Here is a 26004-nt window from a genome sequence, read left to right on the forward strand (position 1 = left end):
GTCCACAGCGAGGAAGCAGAGAGAGGTGGACACCGGGTTCAACTCACTTTCACTTTGTTATCCAGTCAGGATTGGAGCCCACCCACCTTCAGCATGGGCCTTCCCTCTCGGGTTAAACCTCCCCAGAAACAGCCTCCCGGACACATCCAGGGGTGCGTCTCCTTGGTGATTCTAGGTCTTGCCAAGTTGACACTCGGTGCTAACCATCACACCTGCCTTGGCTTGTCAGCAGCCCTTGTGGAACTGATTTTTCTTCCTCTAGACATTTGTGAGTAAACGGGGTTTCCGCTCTCGGGGTGGGGAGAAGTGCTATGTGTTAAGTGTTCCAGTGATGCTAGGGACGTGTAAGAACAGCTTGAGTCTGTTTAGATACATTTATCTCATCGTTCGTGTGCAAGGGTGTGTGTGCAAATGTGTACATGAGTGTGGTACCGGAGGAGGCAAGAAGAGGAGGGGGTTCCTATGCCCTGGAGCAGGAGTAACAGGAGGCTGTGAGCTGCCTGCCACAGGCTGTGGGAACTCCACTGTGTCCTGTGGAAGAGCACCAAGCACCAAGCACCCTTAGCCGCTGAGCCCTCTCTCCACCTGCACTCACACACACAATCCTTACACACACAGTTAAAAAGAAAATAAATCTTTAAGACGTTAACTCCGGTCTCCATGGTTCGAGCTATGTCTCTATATCGACTTAGTTTTTATTTTAGCAAATAAAAAAGGGCCTTAAGAATGACCCTACTAGCCAGGTGGTGGCCGCACAAGGTTTTAATCCCAGCACTCGGAGGCAGAGGCAGGTGGATCTCTGTGAGTTCCAGACCGGCCTGGTCTTCAGAGCAAGTTCCAGGACAGCTATACAGAGAAACCCTGTCTGGAGAAAGAAAGAAAGAAACAAACAAACAAACAAAAACCAAAAATCCTTTCCTCCTTCTGTCCTTAGGCACCCTTGATTCAGTCTGCTGGGACTATGAACTTTTCTGGCAAGTGGGGTGGTAAGAAGTAGGACAGGATGTGGGCATGGAGGAGCTGCTGTGGATCCCTCCCCCACTGTCACTGCGTGGTCTACCTCACCACAGGCCGCTGGAGCACTTTCCCGAATGCTTTCCAGTAGTTTCTCGTTGTCTAAAGGCTGTTGGTCTCACCAAAGGTGCCAATCAGGTTGTCTTTTTTGGGCCTGAGTGGGGTGTGGGGCAGAGGGTGCCTGGTGCCGGGAATGGAATTTGGGGGCCTTGAAGTTAGGACACACATACGCTGTGTGTCCAGCATGATCCTGTGTGCCAAACATGCTCAAGGCGTGACTGCAGTGAAGACTCGCTTTAGCGGCGACTCACCGTTCTGCCCCAGGGTGACAGCTGAGCCTTTCAGTCAGACTTTTGCTAAAATGTTGCTCCTCTGCCGCCACCCTGGATGCTTCCCGAGATACCCCTAGGGCAGAACGAATGCAGTGTCACTAGATAATGCCGATCCCCCTATAGCACCCCGCATCGTGTTTCTTGTCTACACTTAGTACTTAGGTCCCAAGCCCCCATCATCTTTCCTGGCTCACCCGCCCTGAGTCTGTGGAACATGGCCCGGCTGGACTGTCACCAGCAAGCTGATGCCAGAGGGATAAGGGTTTTCTCCTCTGAGGAAATAATGCAGATCCCTCTGATGTGATGTATAGATTGCAGGGAACAAGCAGATCCCTATATAACACAGGTCTATCTGCTTTTATAAGACAGTCCTTCAGATAAACGTCTGGGAGTCACAACTGCCCAGACCGAATTCCTCAGGGTCGTCAGGATGTCCTGGATCACGTCTTGCAGGGTGACAGGCCTACATGTCATAGAGTCTGAGTTGCTCCTGCATGTCCCCATCCGACATCTCGCCAAAGGTGTCCTTGTTGTCCTTCATGAGCTTGAAAATGGCAGCCAGCTGCTCTTTCTGAACTCTGTTGAGGAGAGAGGATGAGAGGAAGAAAATGCTCCCAACCCAGGGCAGGGGCATCAGTTAAAATGCAGGAGGTGGGGCTGGAGAGATGGCTCGGCGGTTAAGAGCACTGATGCTCTTCCAGAGGTCCTGAGTTCAAATCCCAGCAACCACATAGTGGCTCACAACCATCTGTAATAGGATCTGATGCCCTCTTCTGGTGTGTCTGAAGATAGGGACAGTGTACTTTTATACATTAAATGAATAAATATTTAAAATAAGATAATAATAATAATAATAATAATAATAATAATAATAACAGATAAATAAAATGCAGGAGGTGGTTTGCTCTAACCCAGCCCCAAAACCCCGGTCTTGGATCCTCCGTGCCTCACTTTCTGCATGGGCCTATTACGGCTGATCTGCTATGGGACGAGGAGGAAGAACCCCCGTGTCATTAAGTGGCTTGAGGTGCTGAGAAAAAATATGTTAGGAGCAACCTCCATTTAGAGGGATAAAGCAGAAGGGATGGAAATGGAAGCATACAGATGTGCAGGCCAGAGTGCTGGGTAATGCGGCGGGTAGGTTAAATTCTAGCCCCTGGGTTCTGCTGCCTTGAGAAAGGGGCGTTTCCTTATGTGCACAAGTTAGGTGTGGATGCAGATGCCTTGTTGTTGACCGCATGGCTGCCTTGTGGTTTGTGAGACTCCAGCCATACCATCTGACCAGCGCAGAACGACTCCCAGAGCTAATATCAAGGGTGGGCTGAGCAGCTGAAGCCAGGAACAGTGTGTGGTCCTGTCAGCATGGATTCTGCAGTCACGTCCCTCCGTGACACACACTACTGCTATGGGACCTAGAGAGAACTGGAGCCGCAGTGCAGCCGAGATCTCAGCCCTCCCCGGGCCACGACTGCTATAGGTCCGTCATAACTGAGCATGTCTCAACACTGCTTTTGCCCACTGCATTTTCTGGAGGGGTGATCCTGCTGTGTCAGGTCTTAGGCTACGGTTTTCGCTCTGTAGCCCTGGCTATCCTGGAACTCACTCTGTAGACCAGGCTGTCCTCAGACTCAGAGTGATCACCTGCCTCTGCTTCCCGAGTGCTGGGAGCAAAGGTGCGTGCCAGCATGCCAGGACGGCACTTGTGATGTCAGTGACATTCCCTCTTCTGTGAGTTCTCACCCCACCCCCGCCCCACACCCTCCACTCAGCGAACGGTTTTCTGTCTCCAGTGGCATTCAGCAGTTAGCATATGTTCTGATTCCTACCCTCCTTTGTCTGGACAAACTAGGTCTGTTGGCAGTTCTGCTGTAAGGGGAAGAGGGGCCGTGTAGATTGCACTTTGTACCCTACTATGTGAAGAATGACCATGGTAAACAGAGAGGGCACCCCGAGAGCCAGGATGAAATCACCGTCAGGTGCATGGTTAGACTGCCCTTCACGAACTGTCCATAAGGTTTTGGAAACTGTGATGGTTGTGTATTTATTATAATAATAATAATTTTTAGGGTTGTTTGTGGGGGAGGAGTGTTGAGACAGGGTCTCATCTCACTATGTAGACTTTGCTAGCCTGGGACTCACTATGTAAAACCTGCCTGCAGATACCGGGATCTGAACCCATATCCTTTGCAAGAACAAACGCTCTTAGCCAAAGAGCCATCTATCTCTCCAGCCCTAGGATGTGTGTTTCCACTCAGGGTGCATACGGGAGCATGCTCTGCTGGGCTTGCCCAAAGGCATCAAAATGAGAGTAGGCTGCTAAAACTTTACGCCTATCTTTTTTAAAAAATAAATAAATAAAGCAAACTGAAGAAAGAAACACACGGTAAACCAGGGTTCTCTACTCAATGTTTATTGGCCTGAACACAGGCTGGACACAGAGAGCCAAGCCACCAGCAGTTCGAGGGGCGTGATGCCCGTACGCCGTGCTCAGGTTCCACACGAGGCTAGCTCAGGATATCCAGAGGAAGTGGCTAGTCTATACGGAAGAAATCCCGGCTTAGGCAGGAACTTCACTATTGCTGTCTAGGGACAGGTGATGTGACTGTGTCGGTCATGTGGCTCTGTGTCTAACTAAGGCAGTATGTGTCTTCTGCAGCTCTGTTGCCTGTTCAGCTCTAAGCCCTGAACCCGAGTTGTCAGGGAGAAGCCCACCAGGAATAATGCGGTTCAGCAGTCGATGCTGGGCATTTTCCAGGCTTCTGTTAAATGGGAAGTCTTCTAAAAAACCCAGTGCTTTAGAAAAAGATGCTTTCGCCAACAAATCTGTGACTTCCAGGTCGTTTGGTATAAACACTGTCAAATATAAAATGCTAAAAAAAAAAAAAACTAACCTGGGACCGGTGGGTGATTATCTGCCGGGATTCTAAGTCATCTAGAAAAAAAAAAAAAAACTTAGAAAATGCACAATCCAGAAGTCTACTGGACGCTAATACTGTTATTGCTTCTGCAAGCAAAGGTGGAGAGTAGGCTGAGCTGATAAGAACAGTAGTGGAAAGGCTTCTTAGTACTGAGACTCCTGGGGTGTGGGTGGGAGAGCAAAAAGGAAGGCCATATTAAAGCTAGTACCTGGCGTGAATTACTCTGGCCAGAGCAGAAAGTGCCCCCGGCCTGCATGTGTGGGTGTGGGTGTGGGTGACCATCCCTGGATGACTACCCCGACCACAAATGAGCACCAGTGGGCTTCACTGCCTTTGTCTGTTCCGTCTCAGATCTGGTGGTTTGCCTTCAGATCTGGTGGTTTGCCTTCAGTGAGATCAAAAGTACAGAGGGACTGTGGGAACAGCGGGGGAGGGGGGCACGAAGGCTATGTGGGGAGCAAACATGGCTGGTAAGAAAAGCCTAAGGCCTGAGCCCATACTGTTGGCAAGCTTCCTCCTCATTAACACCTCAGAGAAGGACAGAGACAAGGCCAGGGGAGCCCAAGGAGGGGGTGGTCAATGCGCAACCCTCCCCCCACCTCAGCCTGCATTGGCTCCTCCCTGGGGGGGGGCGCTTTTTTTTTTTTTTTTAATCTCTCAAGCTTTTAGGATGTCAAAAGGAAAGAAAGCCTTCAGGAGGAGGCTAAAAACACCTTCATTATTCTTCGGTTCTGTAAAGAGAAACAGGGAGAGAAAGATCATGTATCTTGCTTGGTTACGTTAGAAGCAGCACAGGACAGGAGAGTGGGCACAGGGACGAGGAGGAGGATGTTCGGAATTGCAGAGGCCATGGGAGACCCTGTTGCTTTCTCAGATCAGCAGCTTACGGTGACACAGCTGTTAGTCCCTCCCACCCACAGCCAGGTGGTCGGTCACCGGCCACCTCCAGCTTCTGAGAAACAGGGAGGGTGCTTGGTGAGCTTGCTAAGCCTTGGCTCTGTGGTTACACTGACAGCGTTCCTATTGCCTTGTTAAGTTTTGCTTCCTGCCGCCTGGGTCTTAGTCTGCTGTGAGGGTTCTGGACCTAACCCTGCAGGTTCCCCGGGAGAGGCCAAAAAGCCTGGACTACTCTCTGAAGGCCAGAGGTCTGATTGTGTGCCTTTGGCGCCCTCTCCTGGAGTCAATGCATACTTTCAGGTTACTTGTGCAGGAAGAACTGTAAGTGTAAGGCCAGGGGGTTCCCACTTCCCTAACTGCCCTAATATGCCATAGGAAACCCTCTTCCTGGGTCCTGTCTATCTCCATGATCGAAAAGGTAACAGTCCTACAGCCGGTCAGCCACAGCAATGAGGTGCCTGGCCTGGCCTTTCAGCACCAGCTTAGGTAACATACAAGCCAGGTTCTTCTTCCTCTCTGGGACCAGCAGGTAGGATATCCTGCTAAGAAGCAAAACCAGACAGGCTTCGTGGCCTGGGAGAGCAAAAGCCTGCTAGCCAATGATTCCTACTGAGGGAGATGTTACCCCCAAGAGAAGCTTTGGAGAGCGGCAGAGACAGAGCCAATGCGGTGAGCAGAGGCGGCGGGGTGAGCATGTTTCCCCAGAGGGAATTTTTAAAAAGGTTCGCATGCAGAGCAGCCAAGACTTCAGCAGTCTTCTCGCGTCCCTGGACAGGAGTTTTATCTGAGCATATCCAGGGGTAGAAAATCTCAACTGAGACCGTAGGAGAACTCATTTGGGACATCCAGCTTCCTAAGTGCTACTCCTTAAGGATCTGCGTGATCAAGCCTGTGGAGAAGAGAGTGAGTTCCAGGCGCAGCTGTGGTGGCCCAGCTAATGATTCAAAGTGGGGAGACGGTGCACTATTTACCTGCTAACAAGGTGCTTTCCTGTTTATCAGCCTAGGAGCAGAAAGAGGCAGGGACACATCTGACAGGCACCCTGCCAGCTTGAGAGAGGAGTTCATTGGTTTGGTGGTAAATAACATGGATGGGTATTATATTATTATTATTACATTTTTATTTGTCTTGCATGGGTGTGTATGTATGTGTGGATGTGTGCACGTGGAACTTGGGGGACAATTCATACCGCTTGGTTCTCCCCACTTATCGAATGAGTCTGAGGGTCAGACTCAGGTCGGCAGGCAGCAGGGTTGGCAGCAGGCACCTTTATTTGCTGAGCCATCTCACCAGCTCTACGCTTGTGCTAATTTTCAGGGGACAGTTCTAGGGCCGTGTCCCCAAATTCGGTCGGGTCGGGATCTGTCTTGAAGCTATCTTCTCTCCAAAACCCAGAGACAGAAGGGCGAAGCCCAACCTGAGCAGCCTCTGCAACCCCCAGCATCGGACCTGGCACAGAGGTGTGGTCAGGGGAGGCTCCCTCGGGCTGGGCCTGCATGCAGGGGTTGTGGGGAGCAAGCAGATGTCAGGAGAGATGAGCATGTGGGAGCCGGTGAGAGCCGCAGGAAGCATGCTGGGTAGGGCGATGGAATGAACATGAACCCGGGCCCTGCTGGGACCTCTACCAGCCCCTCCTGCACACAGTGAGGACACTCCTGTGCTGAGGAGTCAGGGACGCCTTTGTCGCCCCAGGAGCAGCTCCTTGGCACACTGTCCAGCTCACAGAACAGTGTCAACAGTGGAGCGTGTCGTGGGTGGTCTGGAGACTCCCAGAGACTCCAGAAAAGAAGGACCGCAGGCAGTGGGGGGTCCGCTATCTTTGAAAATGACATATTGCCCTTTCATTTCCTGGCCTCAGCTCTGACAGGGGACAGTGACAGACCCCAAACTTGAGATCTAACTGCTCTCTTACTGACAACCCCTCAAGGCCTACAGTACACTAACCTTTGTGGATAGAATGGAGCTATGGTGCTGCCAAGGCTCCGTGGGGGAACCTTTAGGATGGCAGGGGTGCCCTGTCCTCTCTCTCCTCTCTCCAGCCAGGGCTGGATCTGTGGCAATACCTCAGCTCAGGCTCTGGAGTTCCAAAACAGCCTCAGGGAAAATGACTGTGTCTGTCCTCTGGATTAACACCAGCAGGGGGTGGACCACGGGAAGCCTCAGCCTTAGTCTGAAGGCCCAGCTCTGAAAATGAACAGCCCTGGTTGTCCTGTAGAATACAGGCCCTCTCAGGGTTTCTGTCCTACACTGTACAGCCAACTACTCTGGGTGAGACAAAAGCCACACTGGGCACCTCACAAGATGTATGCACATCCCCACAGCAGCCCCTGTCTCAGATAAGATGGTCTCCGTTGAAGTACACTAGCACCCATATCAGCAGGTCCTCTGGGGACTCGAAGGTTCTTTTTGTGTCTGGGAGTCTTCATGCATAGGAAGAACAAGATGGGTTCAGAGGAGACGAGATGCACTAATTGGTTATGGAGGTGGTGGAGGAAGGGGGTTTAGGCCACGTCAGTGACGTTGGGGACACAGCGGACAGTATAAGGAAGCACTGCTAGTCTACGGAACCAACCTCCTTACCACAAGGGTTTGCAAGAACATTTGTGGCCCGGGACTAGGGGACTCGCTACAGGGAGGTGAGGTCAGAGGTCAGCTCAATCCTGAAATATAAAGGTGGCAAATGGGGTCACAACGAGAGGCAGCGTCCTCATACAGAGTAAGGGACCCCCATAGTAAGGGCTTCTTCCCGCCTGTGTCTACACGGACATCCCTCTGCACCCAGAAGGTACACTCAGCATCTTGATAGGGAGACAGCAGCTTGCAAGGGGGGCAATGGTCATACTAGAGGGATGCTGGTGGTCCTAGAGCCACCTAGAGAGGTAGGGTGAGCTGTGGGTCAACCTTCAACTCTTCATGAATCGGGCCTAGTCCCCACCAGACCCCTCAGGGTGCTGTTCTCAGTGAGACTTCACTTATAACGCAGGAGCTTCTGCTCACACTGCTGGGGGTGGGGGCAGGGCAGTAGGTGCACACGGGGGAGGGGGGCATGGCTGGGCTGTGGCCGCCTTGGCATTCATTCTATTGCTTCTGAGCACCCCTCAGCCACCCATGCAGTGCAGATAAAATGTTGAAGGGAAGTTGATCGACATCCTGGCGGTTCTAGCGGTTGAGGGGAGAATGGCCCGATGCCAGAAGCCAGAAGCCATACAGCTCCTTCGTGCTCTGCAGAGCAGGGCGGCGCTGCGCAGAGCGGAACAGATACAGATAGAGAATGACACGGGGGGGGGGGGGGACGGGGGGCTAGGAGGAGGGAGGCTGCCAGATGGATGAGCACCAAGAATCCCGCTCTGTCCTCAAGTGACAAATTGGTTTTGTCAGGGACTCTACGCATAAGTGAGCAGTGAGGCTGCTCCGGACCCTTTCCTGGCATCTCACTCTTTGTTTTCCAGGTCCGGGAGGCTTCAGGCAGAGAGAATACAAGAGATACACTCTCCTCTCCTCTCACGCCCTCCCTCCCTGCTGCCTCCCTGGGGAGCTTCTTCCCTCGGTTGAAGCTGAGTGAATATTCCCAGGGCGAGAAAGGACGCCCCCCCCCCCAGAAAAAACAAAACAAAACAAAACAAAACAAAGGGAAGCGGGAGTGGTGGGCGGGGCTTACAGGAGGCCCACCCCTGCTCAGCCCTTGTATTAGTGTTTCAGAAGCCGGCTTACCTCTGTTCCTCCTCCAGCTCTTCTTTGGTCATCATCTTCTTGTACTGGCTTCCCCTCAGCTGCCCAGGGCTGTACTTAAAGGAGAAAGCTGCTCCTGTGGGGACAGTGCATACGCTTATTGATGACGGCCCCGGGGGAGTGGGGGTGGGGAGTAGGGGTGGAGTATGCCTGGCCCACTCAATGCTCAGCAGTATATACCCTTTCCCTGGTTAGTTTTAGTCTCTGTCTCTCCGTCTCTGTCTCTCTCTCTCTGTGTGTGTGTGTGTGTAGCCAGGGATTGAACTCAGGGCCTTGTACATGCTAGGCAAGAGCTCTTCCTTCAATGACATCCTCAGCTCTCTCTTCATTAATTTTCAAAGAAATGGTCCACCAACATAGCTCAGTTGGTAGATGGGAGGAAAAAAAGACCAGGAGTCCCAGCCCTGGGAGGCAGAGGCAGGGGAATCTCTGAGTTCAAGGCCAGACTGGTCTACAAAGAGAGAGTGTTCCAGCACAGCCGGAGACACAAAGCAAACCTGTCTCAAAAAAAAGGGGGGGGGGCTGGAGAGATGGCTCAGTGGTTAAGAGTACTCACTGCTCTTCCAGAGGTCCTGAGTTCAAATCCCAGCAACCACATGGTGGCTCACAACCATCTGTAAGGGATCCGATACCCTCTTCTAGTATGTCTGACAGCGACAGTGTACTTGTATATAATAAATCTTTTTAAAATCCCAACCCCTAAAAACAACAAAACAAAACAGAAAGAAAGAGAACTGGAAAGATGAAAAGGAAAAGAAAGACCTGCTGTCAGCTAGGCCAACAAGCTTAGCCCTTGTAACAGCAGCCTAAGTGCAGCCCTGGAGTCACCAGGCATGAAGTGATGTCATTTTCTCACCCAGCACCTGACCCCACGAACCCCTATGGTTTCTTAAGCTTTGATCTTTAATGGGGGATACAGATGGAACTGAGACAGCCAGAGAGACATTAGTCCCGGTCCCACTCCATCTTCCACATGACATTCCCTTCCCAGGCCAGGTTGAGCCAGCCAGCTTGTCTGTCTGTCTGTCTGTATGCATCAACAGTCCAGCTGCTTGCCTGCACGGCTTCCTCGGCGCCACTGTGGCCTCCCTCACCCCCAGTCCATGCTGATCAGACCAATAGTAAATACATTCACATGCTGGGCCCAGGGGCTCAGACCTTCCTCAGACTCTGCTCCTAGGCTTGGGACAGACAAGCCCAGTCTCTCCATCTTCCCCCAGGTTATCAGCAATTGAAGGGGTACATCGGGCCCATGGTGGGATGCACAAATGAACAGGCTTGGCTCACTGCCAGTGTCTGCCAGCCTCCAGTCCTATAGACTATTAAAAGGGTAGATCTGCAGGAAGAGGGGGAGCAGAGGAAGGCCAGAGCATGTGACACAGCGCCCCAAAAGAGGGAGGCAGGGCAACATGGAAAAGAGGGGAGTCCTGACGTAATAATCTCCTTGGAAGCAAAGCCTTCACTGTCCCTTAATCCAACCTGTATCTGAGACTGAGGATGGCAGACAGGCTGGCTGGCTTCCATCTAATGTCTGTTAAGGCAGACTGGCTGGGGATGGTGGCAGTCAGTGACCCTGTATCCCCTCTTCCAGCTGCTAGTCTAGAATTTTCTACTGTCTCCCCAAGAGTCTGAGACACCTCCACATACTCTCATGCCAGATCAGGCTCCGCCCACTCACACATTTCTCTCTCTCTCTCTCTCTCTCTCTCTCTCTCTCTCTATCTCTCTCAAGAAAGAAGGTTCTGAAGAGGAACTGAGAAGCCAAGCATTCTACAGTCATACTGTCCCCTCCTCAAGCCTCACTTAGGAGGACTGGGGTCCTTCCTGGCCAGCTGCCCGGGGCCTGAGGCCTTCCCTGAGAAGCAATCTCTACTTTTAACAAGGACCTGCTTTGCTCCTCAGACCGTCCCACAAGCATTTGGAGAGCACACCGTTCTAGGTGCTCCGGCTCTGCGGTGCCCAGAAGACAAATGACTCAAGTCAGCAGCTGGTCCCAGACAAGGGTGGCTGAGGGGAGTGACATCGGGTAGGGGCCTGAAAGAGCGCCATCATCTTTAGTCCCAGCATTTCAGGGTGGGAAGAGGCAGGTCTCAGTGAGTTCCAGGTCAGCCCGGTCCACATCAAGTGTCAGACCCGCTGTACAGAGGGTATGGACAGCAAGCTGACCGTGGGTGAGGGGGACAGAGACATACTGGTCAACTGGGATTTGCTCGGCTGCCCAGGCTCTTGCTGGGAAGAGGTGGTGGCTCTGGGGGTCTGAAGCTCTTTCCCTTCTCAGAAACCCTCTGCTCGCCTCTGTGGCTCCCCAGGACAGCCACTGCATCAGGTCTAGCTCATAGGAACGGAGGGAGAGCTTTTCAAGTCTAGGGTGGGGACAGAAGAGGCCAGAGCTGGGGAGCTTCCCTGAGGAACTGCAGTGTGCTGCCCCGGAGCTGTGGCTTTCACACTGAGAAGGTCTTTGTCCCAGATCCTTGAATATCCCGCATGCCAGGGACAACTGCTGGAGCTTGAGATTGCAAGCAACCCCCAGGTCGAACCCAGAAGCTGTGCCGGCAAAACCAATGAACCCTCAGTATCTGGGTGGCTGTGGTGCTGGTCTAGAAAAATAAACATAAGAAGCTCCACCCGCTCGGTGCACGCCTGGGTTCTGGTTTATGGGACAAGTCTGATTAGCCTGATGCTTTTCCAGCCTGCCCGAGACAGCTGCTTATAATGCAAGCTTTAACTTAATCACACTCGGTGGGCCCAATCCAATTTAGTTAGAGCCAGAGGGCCGGGTGTGAAAGTCCCCAGGGAGTGAGCGCAGGGTGGGGGCTTCCTCTTCCAGGCATCAAGTCTCTTGGGGAAGTCATTTTAGCAACACGAATCAATTAGTCTGGGAGGCTGAACTGTATTGCAGGGGGCCTGGCGGGGAGGTGGGGCGGGCAGTCTTGCTCCTTTCTAACAGCTGAGACCCACGGCCTTTCTCCCCTCTGCCTGGGAGGCCATGAGTGTCCGGGGCGTCCAGGGACAGAGAGGGAGGACTCGGGAGCAGGCATGGAGCTGGGCGCAGGGCTTGGCATATGTGAGACTGTCAGCTGAGTTAGGAATGGAAGTCTGTAGATGTGCCTGCTTTGTTTGCACCCTGTTCTAACCTCTCTTCTGCATGCTCCAGGCACCAGAAGGACTTTGGTACCCATGCCAACAGGGATGGATGGACTGGTGGGCCACAGTTGCTGTTAACCCCTTACTCCAGGATCCAGGAGTGGAGAGCAAGGGCCTGGCTGGCCAGGGGTTGACATCCTCGCCCGCTCATTGCCTTTGCCTCAGCAGCATCAGGGGCTACACCAATATCAACTCATAGCCCTGTTCTCCTCTAGAGGGCCTGGGGACTTTCTGGGCCCCCGAGCTGTTGACACCCACAGGAGTCTCAGTTACCACATTCCTGAACCCCCTGCTTCCCAAGGGTCCTGCCAGCAGTTGGCTTAAAGTGCAGCCAGTTTTGCTTAAAAGAAAAGAAAAGAAAAGAAAGAAAGAAAGAAAGAAAGAAAGAAAGAAAGAAAGAAAGAAAGAAAGAAAAGAAAAAAGAAATATCTCTGGGCACTAGCTGTACTGATCTAATAAATACTAGCATTTCACTGTTTTTCTTTTTTGTTTTGTTTATTTTTGTTTTGTTTTGCTGTTTTCTTTTTGGAGGAAATAAAATGTGACAGGTCAGCCAGTCTGTCTGTCTGTCTGTCTGTCTGTCTAGGACACATTGGGGCATCTTGGTTCCATGTGTTCCTGTGGTTTGCCATCTGAACCACCCCGGGCTCTGAAGAATCGGCCCCATCTTCTGAATGATTTCTCAGCAAAATGTACCAGAGAGAGACAACAGAAAGACAGGTATGGCTGAGAGAGGGGAGAAGACACCTAGTAACCAGGGAAAGCCAGGGAGCCTTGACTTCTAAGGGGCATGGGGGGCGGGGTTGTCCTCCTGCACCCAAAGATACTTCTATCACAGACAGAAAAGCAAGGAACAAAAGTTCAAAAGTGGAACGGAGGGAGGGGGAGGTCAGGTGAAGGGGAGGGGAGAGGGAGGGAGGGGGAGGTCAGGTGAAGGGGAGGGGAGAGGGAGGGAGAGGGAGGTCAGGTGAAGGAGAGGGGAGTCAGGTGAAGGGGAGGGGAGAGGGAGGGGGAGGCCAGGGGAAGGAGAGGGGAGTCAGGTGAAGGGGAGGGGAGAGGGAGGGAGGGGGGGTCAGGTGAAGGAGAGGGGAGTCAGGTGAAGGGGAGGGGAGTCAGGTGAAGGGGAGGGGAGAGGGAGGGAGGGGGAGGTCAGGTAAAGGGGAGGGGAGAGGGAGGGAGGGGGAGGTCAGGTGAAGGGGAGGGGAGAGGGAGGGAGGGGGAGGTCAGGTGAAGGGGAGGGGAGAGGGAGGGAGGGGGAGGTCAGGTGAAGGAGAGGGGAGTCAGGTGAAGGGGAGGGGAGGGAGAGGGGAGTCAGGTAAAGGGGAGGGGAGGGAGGGGAGTCAGGTGAAGGGGAGGGGAGGGTGAGTAGAGCCTTGGTCTCATCATCCCATAGCTCCCTCTCACACACTTGGTCCCCCAGTTCTCAGATCTGTACTGTCCCAGGGGAGGCAAAGACTGCAGTCAAGGAGGGAAAGTGAGGGAGAGGAAGAGAGAGGGAAGGAGAGGTTGGTGCTCACCATCTTCTTCCTCAGGTTCTTCAGTGGGTGGCCCCATCTCACTGTCTGAGTCTTCATCCTAAAGGACAATGACAGGGTCAGTGCCACTTAACCAGCTGACATCTTGAGGTCCAGAGTGGGCATGTCCAGCTGCCCTGAGGAACCAGGATGTCAGGGCAAACTCAGGGGGAAGAGGCAACAGGAAACTCTGTACCACAGCCCTCAAAGTCTGGCTGTTCCCAGATAATGCCTGTCCAGGCATTTAGGTGCCTTCTTTTTTATTTTATGTGCATTGGTGTTTTGCCTGCATGTGAGTCTGTGTGAGGGTGTTGGAACCCCTGGATCCGGAGTATAGTAGCTGTGAGCCACCATGTGGTTGCTGGGAGTTGAACCCAGGTCCTCTGGAAGAGCAGCCAGTGCTCTTAACCACTGAGCCATCTCTCCAGCCCCAGGTATCATCTTGGTAAGTGGCCTGGAACTCCCGCCCTCACCTTAGTCGGTAAACTGAGGCACTGAGAACCCTGGATACACTACCCAGGGCCAAGGCCGGCTCAGTAGCCCAGCTAGTCCAAGATGGCAGCCTTTCTTCACTTTTACCAACATCATTTTTTGTCTCCAGTCAGCTTAGTGGCCCTTCACCCCAAACTGGAACTCCACCTCTTTATCCTAGTCTCTCCTACACATGGATCCAAAAAACAGATGGCTGGAGAGAGATGGCCGTCCCGGGATGGCCTTGGTGGAAGGAAGGAGTGACTTCAACTTCAGGAATGCTTGAGGATGAGAGAGACATGTGACCAGCTAGCGATGTGGGGCTGGAGGGCGTGGGCAGGGGAAGAGAGAGGCCTGAGGATTTGACTTGGAAGCCTCAGTGTGGAAACTTGAGGTTGGGGGAGGGGAGGGGTGTGGGCAGAAGTGAGTAAGTGAGCTGCCTGCAGTAGCTGCCTGCAGACACTGGTTGGGGTCTGGGGTGCCCCAAATACCTCAGCCAGCCTCTACAGGAGGCTCTACAACAGACTAGCAAGCTGAGCCTGGAAAGCAAGCTTTCACAAGTCCCACAGTAATGGGTCCCAAGCGGTGAATTCCGGGGCCTTGAGCTCCTCGGGATACGGAGCCAGCATCCACTACTGAGCAGGTTGGAGACTCAGTGCCTAGATGTGTAGAAACCAGATTGCCCCAGCACCAGCAAGGCTGTGCCCTGCGGGACCAGACACCTCCCCAACTTTGCACAGCAAAGTATCTTCCTGGCGGAGGGAGGTGAGCAGGTTGAAAAGGGAGCTAGCCCTGTTGATGCAGGGGACTCATTCCAAAGGATCTGTTGTCTAGATGGGAATCATCTGTCTGGGACCTCTATACAACAGGGCTAGAAACTGGCAGAGACACCAGTACCTCTTAGCTAGATTCAGTTGGGCTAAGATGATCTGCAAAGTGTCAGCCAGTCCAAAGTCACCAGGCATGTATACCACGCAGGGGATACAGAGGAGGCGTGTGTGCACGCTGACAGTGCAAAGGGGTCAGGAGAAATTATAAGGGAGTTGGGCAAAGCACACAAGCCTGAGGAACTGGGTTCGGATCCCCAGCAGCCATGAAAAGGAAGGGTGCTTGTGCACGTCAGTAACTCTAGTGCTGGGGTTTACAGGGGGCTGAACAGAGGCAGATCCTTGGAGTTGACCAGTTTGTGAACTCTGGATTCGGTGAGAGATCCTGTCTCAAAAGAGAAGTGGGACTGGGCATGCAGTCACAGCTTTTAATGCCAGCACTTGAAAGGCAGAAGCAGGAGGATTGCTATGAGTTCTTGGCCAGCCCAATCAACTTAGTAAGTTACAGGTCAACCAGAGCTACATAGCAAGACTCTGTCTCAAGAATAAAATAAAGCCATCAGGATAGGTGTGTGTGTGTGTGTGTGTGTGCGCGCGCGCACACACATATGTGTGTCTATGCTTCTGTGTGCCTGCGTATGTGTGTCTATGCACATATGAATATGTACTTGTGTGCATGCACCTGTGTGCATGCACATGTGTGCCTAAGCATGTGTGTGTGTGTTTGTATGCATGTGCATGTAGATTCCAAAGAAGCATGTCAGGCAATATGCCCCATCACTCTCTGCTTTGTTCTCTACAGACAGAGTCTCTTACTGAACCTGGAGCCAGGCTGGCAGCCATTTCACCCCAGTGAGCCTCCTGTCTCTGACCCCCTCAGTTTGGGGGTTACAGGTATATGTTCACGTGTTTTTAAATGGGTGTTGGGGATTCGAACTCAGGTCCTCATGCAGTTGCAGCAAGGCTCTTACCCACTGAGCTATCCACCCAGGCTCTAGGATGGGTCCACTATCCTCATCAGACACACACAAAGAGACACAGCATACACAAAAGATCCCATGCACACCAAGGAGAGGCTCCAGGAGAGACGCACCCTGCCAATACCTTGGTCTTGGTCTTTTGAGCTATGAGAAAAGAAATTGCTGTTGTTTAGGACCCCAGCCTATGGGATTTGACTGCATCAGCCCTGGCAGGCCCATACATCGGGCTTCCAGTGAGAGTAAACCAACCTGGTGAAAACTAGACACAGTAACACAGGCTGATGTCATCCTGGCAGATCCCCCAGCAGGCCTGCCTGAGGCTCAAAGCCAATCACCTCACAGGCTGTTCTGTTGCTGCCCTGCCTGCTGCTCTCTGCAGTTTACTAAATAAACCTTCCTGTGCTCTAAACAAAACAAAGCAAACGCCAATCATCCCATTGAATCTGAGTGTGGTGTAACTGGATGGACACTGTTATAACTGCCTGAGTTCTGGGATAATGTTCCAGGTTAGCTTCTTCCACAGGCAGTAAGGGACAGAGCATCTCCAATTAGCATCCCCAAAGACCCAGGCAGACAGCACTGCAGAGGATGGATCAGGCAGGCTTCTCGACAATTAGAGCAATGCAATGTGTGTATGTATATGTGTGTCTGTGATCTGTGTGTGTGTCTGTGTACTTGTGTGTGTGTATCTATGTGTGTATCTGTGAGTCTGTATGTATGTGTGCATGTGTATCTGTGTGTGTGTCTCTGTGTGTCTGTGTGTGCATCTGTGTGTCTGTGTATGTATCTGTATTAATCTCTCTCTCTCTCTCTCTGTGTGTGTGTGTGTGTGTGTATGTATGTGTTAAAGTATAGACACATCTGATGCTCCAGGAGATGGACCCTACCAAAAGATCAGCAGGAACCCTGTGGTAGCCACCAAAGCTAATCTAGGTGTGATGCTCATCTGGAATATCTTTAGGTATGACATCTTGTCTTAATTAGGGTTTTACTGCTGTGAACAGACACCATGACCAAAGCAACTCTTTATAAGGACAGTATTTAATTCAAGCTCAGAAGTTCAGTTCATTATCATCAAGGTGGGAACATGGCAGCGCCCAGGCAGGCATGGTGCAGGAGGAGAGTTCTGAAGGTGGGGGCTGAAGAGGTGGCTCAGTGGTTAAGAGCTCTGACTGCTCTTCCAGAGGTCCAGAGTTCAAATCCCAGCAACCACATAGTGGCTCACAACCATCTGTAATGAGGTCTGATGCCCTCTTCTGGTGTGTCTGAAGACAGTTATAGTGTAATTATATATAATAATAAATAAATCTTAAAAAAAAAAACCAAAACCCCAAAATGTTAAAACACAACAACAAAATAAGAGTTCTGAAGGCGGCTAGTGGAATACTGACTTCCAGGCAGCTTAGCATGAGGGTCTTAAAGCCCATACCCATAGTGACACGCCTACTCCAACAAAACCACACCCACTCCAACATGGCCACACCCACTTCAGCATAGCCACACCTACTCCAACATGGCCACACCTTCTGATAGTGCCACTCCCTGAGCACAGCATATATGAACCATCACACAGCTGTACCAGGCAGGTGGAGCTCAGTCTGGTCCCAACTCTTTTGAGGGAGATTGGGTGGGTAGACAGGGCCTGTGTAGCCTTGGCTATCCTGAAACTAGCTCTGTAGACCAAGCTAGCCTTGAACTCAGACATTGACCTGCCTCTGCCTCCTATGTGCTGGTATTAAAGGTGTGTGCCACCAAACCTAGCTAGCTGGTCCCAACTCTTCTGAGGTTATCTCCTGGAGAAAAAGCAAAGCAGGTGGGGGGTGGAGGAGGCTGGCTGCAGGTCTCTCCCCCTTACAAAAGGCTCAGCTCTCATCTTTGAATCGTGAGGGATAGGCAGCATGGTTGGAGAGCAGAGCTGGCTGGCGCCAGCCAGTTCAAACCTGAAGCCGTCTCAAAGCTTCCAGCAGATCAGTTGGGCCACCTCCCTGTCCCCAAACAATGTTTCTGGGGAGACACTGGGACCCCACTAAGTCATCTTGCCACTGATGAGACGACATGCTCTTAGGGTGAGGAAACCGAACCATCTGTTCTGTCCCAAGCTGGCCCTCTAAGCCCATCCAGCCCTTCTCAATCCATCACAGCCTCAGACGAGACTCCAGCCAGACTCCCACACTCCCCCTCGATCCCTGAGAGTCACCATGTCGTCCATCTTCTGCTGGCCCACTCAGGCCTTCCCGAGGCCCTGGGCCTACTCTCTTCTAATTCTTCCTACTTTGAGAACACATTAGGGGATCTTTTGGATAACAGTCTCTATTCTTTATATTACGTGTATGGGTGTCTTGTCCTGTGTGTATGTTTGGTACCACGGGTATGCCCAGTGCCACAGAAGTCAGAGGACAACACTGGATCCCCTGGAACTGGAGTTACAGACAGTTGTCAGTTGCCATGTGGATGCTGAGAAACAAATCCAGCATCCTCTGGAAAAGCAGCAAGTGCTCTTAACCAGGAAGCCATCTTTTAAAAAACCGAAAACACTCTTTTAGTTAGTCTATTTTTGAAATAGAGTCTCAGGTAGCCCAGGCTGGTCTGGAACTTGCTGAGGCTGACACTAAACTTCCATCCTCCTGCCTCTGCAATCCCAAGTGCTTGGGTTACAGGTGTGTGACACCAGCTAGGTACACCAGTCTTTAGGGTCTGTGATCTATCCTTTGTCATTCGCTCCTAGGTCCCCTGTCACCCTCGGTCTGGCCGGAGGTCTCTAAGAAGACAGGATCTGACAGCCGAGAGCTGTTTTAGACCCTGGAACTGCAGGACAGTGAGTGTGCTTCTCTGTGAGGGACGGCTCCCTTTGGCTTGCCCACTGAAACGCTATGTCAGGCCAAAGAGGAGAGAAATACTTAGTACTTCAGCAGGACCCACAGATCATATGGACAGAATCCGATGTAAAACATGTACCAGGCTCTGCTTAAACAACTCTCAAACTAGGGAGTTCATTCTCTTACAGAGCAGTCTACCTAGGGGCTGGGGTGGGCATAAAACATGACTTGGGAGTAAGTTCTGCAGCAGGGGGATGCCAGATAGGCCACAGGCAGGGAGAGAAGGAAGATGTCTCTCTCCTGCTGAGGTTAGAGACAAGGAGACCTAGCCTGCCTTTGGAGAAGAACCAGCAGCAGCTTTTTGTTTTGCTTTTTGTGGGTTTTGCACATCCATTATTTCTCAGACTTCACGGGTGCCTGCTGTGTGGTGGACCTGTCATAGGAGGGGACGGGGACAGTGAACATGGTGAGCAAAGGTCTTTACTCATTCCTGTGTGCAGACATTCCGCTGCACAATGTGCTCAAAAATAAAAGATGACCTCATGCTGGTTAAGTGCTCTGAGGAGAGCCAAACTGGATGATGCATGAGAGAGGGAGAGAGAGAGAGAGGGAGAGAGAGAGAGAGGGAGAGAGAGAGAGAGAGAAAGAGAGAGAGAGAGAGAGAGAGAGAGAGAGAGAGAGGTGATTTACATCTGCTAACATAGTCAAGGGCATGGAGCATGGAGTCAGGATGTGAGCAGAGCTTTTATAAAGGTGCAGGCTGGGGACATCAGGCAGTGAGTTAACACACGACTGCCTGGCCATGGGCCTCAGCACTGGGAAGACAGCAGTGGCCTCAGCAGGAACTGTGAGAATTGTGAAGGTCCATCCTGGAGTCTACCCTCCTGCAAAAGCTGCAGAGGGCTTCAAGCAAGGAAGCTGGGACGTGGCTTCTGGGTTCTGAAAGGCAAGCAGGGAGGCGGTAGAGCTGGGCAGCCTAGGGCAGCAGGAGCCTTGGAAAAGGTGATCAGGCCCAGCTTGAAACTGCAGCCAGCAAGACCACAGAGGAGCTGGTCCTTTGGGAGCAGTCCCTGGGAGACAGGCAAGAAGACTTGGGCGCGGGCAGAGAAAAAAAGGACAGCAAAACAGGCCTGGGCTTCAGTAGAAAGCAGTGAGGAGGAGAAATGGGGGTGGGGGGGAGGGCTGACTATGACAGACGCCTGAGGAAGATGGATGCCCACAAAAGATGGGAAAGGGCTGTGTGAGTGGATGTGGCTGTCCCTCAGTATCATCAGGACAAAGGCAGCTCAAGTGTTCTATAGGACAGCAATGAGGACCCTGAGGCCCTTCAGTTGATATAGACATGAACCTTTCAATAGGGAGAGGGAAAAGGAGGACAGGGGAAAGGGCAGATTCTAGGAATGAGGGCGTGCTAACATGCATGTACGCACTGGGTAAGGACCTAGCTTGTGTAGGGAAGGAAGAAGGGAGGGAATGAAGGTGTGGGGAGTGGCAGACTGAGAGAGAGATGGAGCAACTCATCAGTGGTGTGGAGAGCACAAACACCCCGACCGCTACGCTGTGCAGACATCCAGTCCCAAAACTCCACCCCAGGCTTTAAGCACACAGCCCAGGCAAGGGCATGTTTGCAAACTCGCTCAAATGAGAACAGGCATGACAGACCAATCCCATCAGATTAACAGTTTTGGGCAATACTCTCAGTACAGGGTTTAGAGGAGACCAGCTTCATAAAACCAGAATGCAACAAACACACAAAAGCCCTGTGGGCAGCAGCCAGTACCTTCCCGAGCCCCCAGGGGCAGATGTTGGGCTGAAGTCCAGCTGACATGTTTCAGAATAAACAGATTTAAGACAGAAGAAAGTCAAGAAGGGATTGAGGAAGTCAGACCTGAGAAGGTTGGAGAATATTGTCATTCACTGAGGAAACCCAGGCTGGATGGCTTTGATAAACAGACCATCACGGGAGTTTGGGCCTAGAACACTTGCCGACACACACGCTCACACACAGGGACAGCAGGTGGGTGGCTTCTAAAATCTCTTCAAGGTTTCGTCCAGAGGGTAGGCCAGTTTTGGATCACCCAAGAGTGGGAGATGTGGGCAGTCAGGCCCAGAGCGAGGCTTGCTGCAGACCGGCAGCCGACAGTGCTGGGGGAGGTACAGCCGTGCTTTGAGATTTATCTCCAGACTCTTGAATTCTCAAAAACTAAGGAGAAAACGATTCTGGGAACTCACCATTGTCCATGGTTGAGTGTTCTTCAGTCTCTGTTTTGTTTTTTTTTTTTTGTTTGTTTGTTTTATTAAGAAAATTTTAGAGCCTGAGAGACTCAGAGGTTAACAGCACCCACTGTCTACGCTTGCACAGAACCTGGGTTCAGTTTTCAGCACCTACACTGTTGGCTCACAATCGATCCTAAACTCCGGTTCCGGAGATCCAAAGCCCTCTTCTGACCCCCGAGGGTACCAGGTACAGATGGTGCAAAGGTGCCAGGTCCAAGCATGTGGGCAAAGCACTCACACATTTAAAATAGGAATCTTCAATGTGGGCTGGAGAGATGGCTCAGCGGTTAAGGGCACTGACTGCTCTTCCAGAGGCCCCGAGTTCAATTCCCAGCAACCATATGGTGGCGCACGACCATCTGTAATGGGATCTGATGCCCTCTTCTGGTGTGTCTGAAGACAGCCACAGTGTACTCACATACATTAAATAAATAAATCATTTTTTAAAAAAGAAAAAAAATAAATGTAAAAAAATGAACTTTTTAGTGTGTGTGTGCGTGTGTGATTTTTATCTATGTATACATTGCATGCATACAGTGCCCTCTGGGGCTGAAAGAGGGTATCTGAGTCTCTGGAACTGGAGCTGGGTAGATTATGAGCTACCTGATGTGGAAACAGAACCCCCAATCTTCTGCAGCAGCAGCGAGGGTTGAACCATTCCTCCAGCACTCCAGTTTTCTTCTTAAAGATTTATTTTTAAGCTGGCGCATGCCTTTAACCCCAGCACTGGGGAGACAAGTTCAAGGCCAGCCTGGTCTACAGAGTGAGTTCCAGGACAGCCAGGGCTACAAACACAAGCAAGCAAACAAATATAAATAAAGAAATAGAAAGCTCTGTTCCCTTAAGAAGGTCCAGTTTTTGTCCGGACCCTGTTGCCTCATAACTCTGTGGGAGCTAGGTTTGCTCACCACGCTTTCAGCACTTGGGGGGGGGGTGGTGATAAGTAATCCCCTCCCCCAGATAGATGAAAGCACACTGTAATAATAATATTCTGCCCTCTCAGATTCCCCCCTCCTCAACCCAGGATGTAACCTGCTGGCCAGAGGAGTGAGGAGGAAGGCGGCCTTGCCCAACTTCAGGTTGGCTCACTTGGCACCCCCAAGCTGTGCGTCCCCACTCTGGGCCTCAGTTTAGAACTGCCTCTGCCCACCACCTGGTCCCAGCCTTCAGGGCACCCAGCCTGAGAGAGCGGATGCTGCCCAAGCGATCTACAGCAGCAGCTGAAGGCTGCCTCTCTGATCCTTTTCAATAATCAGCTTTGTGAGCCAGAGGCTGCAGCTGCCCCCGGGCTGCCCAGGCCTTGCTGGGGAAGGAGCTGACTGGGTTCGGGAAGAAGCTGAAGGAAAATGAACAGGGCACTGGGGCAGGGGGAGGGGGGTTCGAGCCTCTCAGGCTTCTATATGAACAGCAGGTGGGGTAGTCCCTATGCGCCCCCCCCCCCCCCCCCCCCGCCAATGTCTTTCACTTGGGAACCTTGAAGGAGGCCTTCTCTGAGGGCTTCATCCAGCTGCAGCTTGCTGTCCCAACTGGAGTTATCTTCCCCCCAGGATGGTGGTGGGGGGCATTCTTCCCTTTTCTCCCCAGGCAGTATGGAAGAGAGCGCTGGAAATGCTTGGGGAAGGCCTGAGACTACTTCAAGACAATTTCTAAGCAGCTGCTTCTAGCTGAGCCCACGATGGGAAGGGTGGGAGGAACACCTGCATTCCCTCAGGCCCTCACCCGGGACTCTGGCCACTTGACATTTAGGGCAGGAGTAGAGGGAGTTGGAACATGCTCTCCGGAGATGCTCCTTCCTGATCTCCAAATGTTGAAACTGCCTTCCGGTTGGGTGGATTCCCTCACTACAGACCTTCTTGAACTCCCTGCGTGGTACCTTGCCCTTCAAAGCATCCGGTGATCCTAGGGTTTTGTTTTGGCTTTTTTGGGATGGGGGTCTCATTATGTAAACCAAGCTGGACTGGAACTCACAGAGATCGGTTCTTCTCTGTCTCTCAAGTGGTTAGCATAAAGGCAAGAGTGGCCAAGCTCACTCAGCTTAAACCACAGGAAGCTGAGACAGGAGGATTTTGAGTTTGAGGTCCGTCTTGAATATGTAGCGGGTTCCAGGTCAGCCCAAGCTACACGTCAAGAATCTGTCTCAGTCAACCAACCAACCAAAACCAGAAAAAAAAATCCAAAGTGCCCACTGGGGTAAATTCTGTGAAGGTCCCTGACTCACCCCTACCTCCCCATTCCAGGATGAGGGTGAAGAAGCACCTTGTAGAAAGTGCCTTAAGAAACTGCTGTGCTCCCAAGGACCAAGTTAGGGCCGTGCCCTGCTTAAAGACACCTTGGACTTTGGTCTAGAATCTGTTGCTGAGCAATAGATGTACAATTTGAAACCTGGCTGCCCCTCACTCCAGGACTGGAAGCCTCCAGCAACTCTCTATTGTCCCAGGGTTGAAACACAACAGTTCTCCTCACAGTCCTACTCAAGGCTAGTTAGAAGCCACTCTAATGACACAATTAGTCACCCACTTGTCAAGCAAAGAGCCTGCTAGTAGGGAGTCTGGCAGACTCAGCACAGAGAAAGGCCTGAGTCCAATCTTATTGCGGCCTCTCCGGTATCAAGAGCTTCACTCCAGGGTAAACCATTGTATCCAGCAAGGGACGGGGACACCCACAGATACTCTGACACGCACCAACTGACGAGCACCAAAGCGGCAAGCCCACGGTTTCCACTGTGCTAGCGGCCCTGCCATCCAAGTACCACTGAAAAGAATAAAGTATAGAAATCTGACCAGAGACCAGAGTGGGTGGCCTGGCCTGGCACCGTGACATCCCAGTATCCCGGGCAAGCACAGATCCAATCTACAAAGATGCATCTGGAGAGACTGCGTGCATGAGGGGTACCCTGAAGACTGGTCAGCTGATGGCCGGCTCCTAGGAGGTGGGGAAGGTGGTTTGGGGCAATCAGCTGCGATGCAGGAGGGCTTCTTCTTGCACCTTTTGTTCCATACAAGCCGGGCTCATCGCTCACTCGGGGAAGGAGGGGTGGGGGTTGGGGGTGTCAGTGCCTACAAGCAGTTTGAAAACTACAATAACATGGTCCCAGTAAGTGTCCTTCTTCTCAGTCCTGTCCTCCCAGACTCACAAAACGCCCACACCGACTCTGGAATCTGAATTCAAGTTGACCTAAAAGACAGGCAACTTCTCTTCTTGCACATCCCACCCCCAAAGTACTGTGTTGTCAAGAGTAAGCTAACTCCGATTCGGACCTTGAAGTAGGACACGTGTCCGTGGATTTGGGCAAGGGTAGGCAGAAGCGGGACAAGAGGAGGATACAGGGCAGTGTCAAGGGCCTTGAGAGAGGCCCGGGAGGGCCAGGGCTGGGAGGAAGGGAGGACAGCTCCAAAGCAGGGCATTCGGAGGCACTTTGGAGGAGGATGGGGCGTCCCAGCCGCAGGAACCCTCCTTTCCTGTCGGCCATTGGCTCGGCCCTTCCTGGCGAGGTCTGGCCAGCCGGCTCGTAGATGCCCTCCCGGGGACCCCACAGCGACCTCGATGCATACCTGCCTCCCCTCGGACGCTGGCTCCTCCGCCTCGGGCTCCCCCGGCTCCTCCACGCGCTCGGACTGGCAGGATCCCGCGGGTGCGGGCTCCGGGGCGCAGGGCTCGGGAGGCTCAGGCGGCGCGAGAGTCCCGGGGTCCTCGGCTGGGGCGGTGCACTCCGGGGCCGCTCCACGCCGCAGCAGCAGCCAGCCGAGCAGCAGCGCCAGCGCCGTGATCAGCGCAGGTAGCGCGGCCAGCAGTTCGAGCGGTGACTCCATCCCGCCCAGGCCGCCGAGTGTCCGCCAGCCCGGAACCCGAGGGAGCCCGCCGCACCCCGCCGCCAGGCCACGCCCAGGGGCGGAGCCTCGCTGAGACCTTGCCCCTCGCGCGCCTCTGGGTGATTCTGAGTTCGGACCTTGGGAGGCGCTGAAAAGCTCGCTGGTGACGCTCTGGGCCACCATCTCAGCTCAGGCTTGCTGGGTGGGGTGAAAGGCTCATTGTTCAGTATCTTTAGATGGGCTTCTTTTCAGCCCTGTGCAAAAGTTCATTTAGAGATGGTGGTGCAAACCTTTCATTCTCCTACTTGAAACGGATGCAGGGGTATTAGGAGTTCAAAGTCGTCTTCAGTTACAGTGAGCTCGGGACATAGAAGATCTCGACACATACCACACACTAAAATGCTCATGTTGAAGTATAACTGGCAATCTGGGCACTACGGGGTTGTGTGGTTGCAAGTTCAAGAAGGTTTATGGAAATTAAACACTAATTCTCTCTAAAGTCGAGGAAGATTAAAATGAGACGTAATTTTTTTTCAAATTCTACTTTTAATGATGATTCTTAACTACTTTAACCTCCCTTGTAGCCAACCCACCATCCACCAGAGGTAGTGGGAAAGAAAGGATACAGGGGAAGTGGACCTGTTTAGAAAGGTTCTGTCTAAGGGTCTACTGCTGTGAACAGAATCCATGACCAAAGGCAAGCCTTATAAGGATGTATAAAGATGGCTTCCAGGCAGGTAGGACAAGGGTATTAAAGCCCTTGCACAGGGTGATACACCTACTCCAACAAGGCTACACCTTCTAATAGTGCCACTCCCTGGGCTGAGCACAAACAAACCACCACAGGTTATTTGGAGCAACTTCGGTCTGTATTGACTAGAAATTGACAGTTTTGTTCACAGGTTAGCCGCGGCAGCTAGATCCACTCGCAAACACTTCACGGATACACTTGCAGTCCAGCACAATCAGGATAGCAAACACAAATCAGCCTCTGCACTAGTCAGGAGAGACGCCCACCCGGAGCTCTTTGCCATGTCTCAGGGAAGGGAAGATCAGCAATGAGGGGAGACCAAGAAGCATTACACAGCCAGCTCTATCAGCAAGCCTAGCTCAGCCTCTCCCTCCATCAAATCCTTCATCTACTCCCTGCAAACATCTCGTGAAACATTCCTGCAACATCCATGGAGTCCCAACAAATGGAGCTCAACTGGGCAAAACAAGGTGGACCAATACATGCATCTCCTCAGCAAAGAATCCATCATCTCGGGTCCTCTCA

The 26004-nt window shown here is 52.2% G+C and overlaps 1 protein-coding gene across 3 annotated transcripts; it reads right to left on the bottom strand.

The window, feature by feature from the left end:
• Positions 1 to 746: 746 nt before the first annotated feature.
• MXRA7 (matrix remodeling associated 7) lies at positions 747 to 24747 on the bottom strand (the record flags this gene model as incomplete). 3 transcript variants are annotated; one of them, XM_080922819.1, is made up of 5 exons in its annotated part: positions 24471 to 24747; positions 13552 to 13609; positions 8873 to 8966; positions 1814 to 1924; positions 747 to 1419 (listed from the first exon to the last, which is right to left on the bottom strand). In XM_080922819.1, exons 1-5 carry the CDS (start codon positions 24726 to 24728, stop codon positions 1371 to 1373), a joined length of 570 nt encoding a protein of 189 aa, XP_080778945.1. In that variant the 5' UTR covers positions 24729 to 24747. The 3 variants fall into 3 exon arrangements, with proteins under 3 accessions (XP_080778945.1, XP_080778946.1, XP_080778947.1); XM_080922820.1 differs by having other exon boundaries at positions 747 to 1924; XM_080922821.1 differs by lacking the exons at positions 747 to 1419; positions 1814 to 1924 and adding an exon at positions 7788 to 7821.
• Positions 24748 to 26004: the final 1257 nt, after the last annotated feature.

The sequence above is a fragment of the Micromys minutus genome (assembly GCF_963924665.1).
Source record: "Micromys minutus genome assembly, chromosome: 10".
NCBI classification, from domain to species: Eukaryota; Metazoa; Chordata; class Mammalia; order Rodentia; family Muridae; genus Micromys; species Micromys minutus.